Source organism: Echinops telfairi, unplaced genomic scaffold (genome assembly GCF_000313985.2).
Source record: "Echinops telfairi isolate 266 unplaced genomic scaffold, ASM31398v2 ScPeMD7_655;HRSCAF=1070, whole genome shotgun sequence".
NCBI lineage: Eukaryota > Metazoa > Chordata > Mammalia > Afrosoricida > Tenrecidae > Echinops > Echinops telfairi.
This window is the reverse complement of record NW_022104553.1, coordinates 3,727,497-3,732,038: the sequence shown is the minus strand read 5'-3', so window position 1 is coordinate 3,732,038 and position 4,542 is coordinate 3,727,497. Positions and strand designations below refer to the sequence as shown.

The following is a 4,542-nucleotide window of genomic DNA, read 5'->3' as shown; positions in this document are numbered from 1 at the left end:
CCCACCCACCCTCCGGGTCCCGCTCGCCGCCTCTGCGGGGCTCCAGCGCGCCTGCTTGCTGCTTGCGTCTGCAGCGAAAGGGGCTCCGGGCGGTGACACGCGTTAGCATGGAGGGGTCGCCGGCCGGCGGCGTCTCCCTTCATAATTTCAGCGCGAGGCTGTGGGAGCAGCTCGTCCACTTTCACGTTATGCGGCTGACGGACTCGCTCTTCTTGTGGGTGGGGGCCACGCCGCACTTAAACAACCTCGCCGTAGCCATGTGCAGTCGTTACGTGAGTGCGCCTAGGGCAGGGATGGGGGGGGGCGGGTCGGCGGACAGCGAGCCCCGAGGAGCTGGTGTGGGTACTGGGTGAAGGAGGGCATGCTAGGCATGGGGCGTGAGAGTTGGCTTGGCCGAGAACGGGAGCGGAGGGCGCTGGGGCACGGGCCGGGAGATGGACAGGACGGGACTTGGGGTTCCGAAAGTGGGTATGTAGGGCCTGCGAGGATGTGTTGGGTGTGGAGGGAAGGGGGCCCAGGGGGGCAGAGCTTCTCCTAGGAGGAAGAAGATCGCCTGGTATCTGCATCTGGGTGTGTAGGTATCACCCCTTCTCTTGGGGGCAACAAGACCCTCGGGACGGAAAGGGTTTCCTTTTCATTCCATGCGATTTTTAGGAATCTCTAGAGCTAGGTTCTGTCATCCTGGCCCTGTAGGCATTGGAGACCCGCTGGGCTCCTTCCTGGGAGACTGAGGTGCCCCCTCGACTTTTCCTCGTCTCTTTGGGAGTTCTGGTAGAAGCTCTGGCAGTGTAATGGGTGATACTTTGGGTTGAAAGCGGCAGTCAGCAGTTGGAACCCACTAGCTGCTACTTTGCTGGTAGAAAGACGAATCTTTCAGCTCCCATGGGATGGATGCATCCTCTGAGAAGTCCAAAGGGGCTCTTTCCTACAGGGTCACTGAGTTGGAATCCACTGGCTGACGCCGAGTTAGTGTTTCTGCGTTTTGGGGTTACCACTCCTAACCCCATCTGTGTAGCGTGGAATATTCCAGAGATTCATCCTGCAACCTCTGTTCTCTCCCTGGCCCACTCACCACTTGCAAATGCTGTCGCTTTACTCTTATCCACTTTGCTGTTTGTGTACTTAAATCTCCAGTATGTGGATCTCTTGCAGGACTTTTGCGTCTTCACTGCGATGTCTGTGATGCCTTATGTGATGGACATGACTGAACTCGGGATCTATTGCGTAGAACTGGCTCTTTCCACACCCATCTTCATCTTTGGGTGCTCAGTATAAAAACAACGTAGTCATCCTTGATCCTTGCTCTTAAACACTTTACATGCCAAACATTCGTGAGCCCAGGCGTAGGTCCGTGGGTGGTGCAAAATGTTTGTGTAGGACTACTAAGCCAAAGTGCTGCTGGAATCAGGGCTTTTACCAAGAGAACGAATTACTCTGGTCAGACATAGAGACAGTGCTGGAGAACTTTATTCAGACTTCCTCCAGAGCAGGGGTCCTCAAACTTTTTAAACAGGGGGCCAGTTCACTGTCTGTCAGACCCGTTGGAGGGCCGGACTATAGTTAAAAACAAAACAAAACAATGAACAAATTTCTATGCACACTGCACATATTTTGAAGTAAAAAAACCAACAGGGTGAAAACACCCGGTGGGCCAGATACATATCCTCGGTGGGGCCGCATCTGGCCCGCGGGCCACAGTTTGAGGACGCCTGCTCCAGAGGGTAGCCACCTGAAAGCTAAGGAGGTCAAAGAACAATGGCTCATCTTGAACAACAACAATTCACTGCCACTGAGTCATTTCTGAGACATAGTAAACTTATAGGGCGGTGTAGAACTGCCCGTGGGTTTCTGAGACTGTAACTAGTGGTTTCAAACTGACAGCAGCCCAACACAAAATCCATTAGCAGCCACTGCTCTGCACCTTGCGTCAATGCCAGGGGAAATGTAAAAGTTCTTGCACGGTGTGAGGAATTCTGGGGGAATGTTGTCCACAAGATGGCGCCAGTTCTCTGTCTTTGAGGCAGTTCCTGGGTAAACTAGCTTTCAGGTTAAACGTTAAGAGAGAAGGCCTGTCTCTGGGGGCTTCTCTGTACTCTAGTGTACATGCATAGAAAGATCTCCTAATCTGCTCTATGTTTAGGGGGGCACATAACTTCAGCTCAGTCATGGGTTTTCAGGCACAGGTCTCCTCATGGGCTATGGTCTCAATTTGAAGTTTTTATGAGTTAGAAAGTTTAGAGTTATGAATCTAAGGAGTGAGTCCCTGAAGTTTTACTATGTACCGTGTTGTTAGGATAACCTGGACAGGGCCCTAACATTTCTCTCATTTCTCTCATAGCTGCCTCTTTTGGGAATCCTTCCAGGTTTGGGAAGAACCCGGTCTCAGGGTGTATCAGGGTACATAGGCCCTTCCTCTCGATTAGATAAAAGTTTAGTTTCCATGTTTCAGAGCTTCCTGAACCTGTCCTACATTGACTATGTATCTAGGAGCTAGTTTGGGTTGATTAGCAGAGCTGAGGTTATGGACTGCCTATCTTGCATTTTGTGTAGGCTGGGATTGAAATCTTCCTTTGGGGCAGCCCTGATTTTCAAGTGGGCAGTGGTCAAGAGCTTAACCCATGATTCATGGGTTTCTTGGCATAATCTGGCTAGAGTTCTGTCTAAAGCCTGCTTCATTCTCTCAACTGTTCCTGGTGACTGGGGGTGCCAAGCAAAATGAAGCTTGTACGTTATCCCCAATGCCGAGCCAAGTTGTGGCTTATACTAGCCCCCAAAGAGGGACTGTTGTCGGTTTGTAAAGATCAGGGTAGCCTCAACCTAGAGAGACTTTCTGTAAGAAGAGCTTTGCACATCTTAACTCACTTTTCCCATCTTTGTAGGAAAAGCTTCCACCTACAAGTAGGAGCAGGTGTGCCCAGGACGGAATGGTAAAGTCCAGTTGCCAGTACTCTCCAGGATAAGAACCTCTGTGCTGCATGGGCTTTGGCAAAGGGGGCATAGGCTGGTTCTGGGGATTATTGTGCAAGCAGATCTCATATCCTTGAACTGATTGTTCAACAACCTTTTATACCAAGGTGCTACATGCTTTTTCTTCAGTTAGTGTTACCGTGTTTCCCCTCCGCAGTGAGTGCCTTGGTGGAGGGCCTGCATCATCTACTAAGCCTGGCACTTTGGTAAGAAGAACCGCTTGGATTCATTTACATACCATTCTTCTACTTTCAGTTTGAACCTTCTTCTCTTTACTAGGGCCCTAGCCTGCACACTATAGTAAGGGAACGCAACCTTGCTTTGTGATATGAGGGTGTGTTAGGCAGGGTTCTCTAGAAAAATGAAACCAGGACACTTATGATTTTATATATATATTTTTATACAGTAAGAGGAAATATAGGTTTATACAGTAAGAAGAAATATAACAGCTGATTAACCACACAGCAGTACAGAGGATTCAGTTCAGCTCACTTCCGTGGAACGGTTAATGTACTGGAAGTCCTTCAACTCCCGTGGGATGCTGGGTCCAAGGTCAAGGAAACAGACAGCAGAGCCCTCTCTTGGGCAAGGCAAGCAGAGTCTCCCCACAGGGAGCAAGCAAAAGGGTGGGTCACCAATAGTAGCTCAAGCAGGTCGGGATGGGTTATCAAATGCAAGTAATGCAAGATGACAGGATCCACCAGCCTCAAGCTCAAGCGATGCACACACCAGCAATGTAGCAAAGCAGATCTTGAGGGATCCTCAAGCTCTAGGGACATGATCCATGGTTTGGCCTGACTCACAGGTAGTGTAGCTCACAGGTTGAGGCAGAGAACAAGCTTACACAGCAGCATACTCCAGCACACTTCGATCATCAGAGAGCAAGAGATCCGGGGGGGCGGGCCTTGAAGAGCCATTTATCTCTGTGTCCTCCAATCAAACTGTGACCTGATTAATCCTGCATGTTCCTATTGGCCAGGTTGGCACAATAAGCCTACCTATCACAGAGGGGTAACATGTTATGGGCATTCCCTTCCCTAGCAGGATGCTGTGTTTGCTTTATTACTCTTAGTAATATGTGTCTCGTTCATTTGGTGGGATTCTTCGTGAAACTCATTTCCCTTTTCAGGTGGGGGACTAGCAAAAGAAGAATGAGGAATGCATATCTAGAGTCTGTTCAAATGGTTAATCTTGTTCCTTTACGTAATTCCAGGGCCCTGAGCAGGGCTCTGCTAAATGCACTCTGAAAGTGCATTCAGGTACAGGAGCTGCCCTACTTGTGTCCAGCAAACTGACTACAGTGTACCCAGCTCCTCTCTGTCAGGCCCCTTTGGAACAAGAAACTTCATTATGACCTCTTCTCGAGAGCGCTGACAATGTGGCTGGGTTTGAAGCAGTGTTTTCCAAAGTGGTGCTATACCAATTCAGGGGGGGCTGCAAAAACAGACACCTACATTTTATCCATGATTATACATAACGTTTCTGTTTTGTTTTTCCTGTTGTCTATTTTTCCTAAAGTTTTGACTTATATATATTTTTATCATTTTATTAGGGGCTCATACAACTCTTATCACA

At 49.1% G+C, this 4,542-nt stretch overlaps 1 protein-coding gene across 1 annotated transcript in view; it reads left to right on the top strand.

Annotated features, from left to right (window-relative positions):
• The first annotated feature begins 62 nt into the window (after nucleotides 1–62).
• PSMG4 (proteasome assembly chaperone 4) overlaps nucleotides 63–4,542 on the top strand; it is a 14,498-nt gene continuing 10,018 nt past the window's right edge. The window contains exon 1 of the mRNA XM_004711649.2: nucleotides 63–272. Coding sequence (XP_004711706.1) covers nucleotides 108–272 — 165 coding nt within the window. The 5' untranslated portion in view covers nucleotides 63–107. The remainder of the gene's footprint in view (nucleotides 273–4,542) is intronic.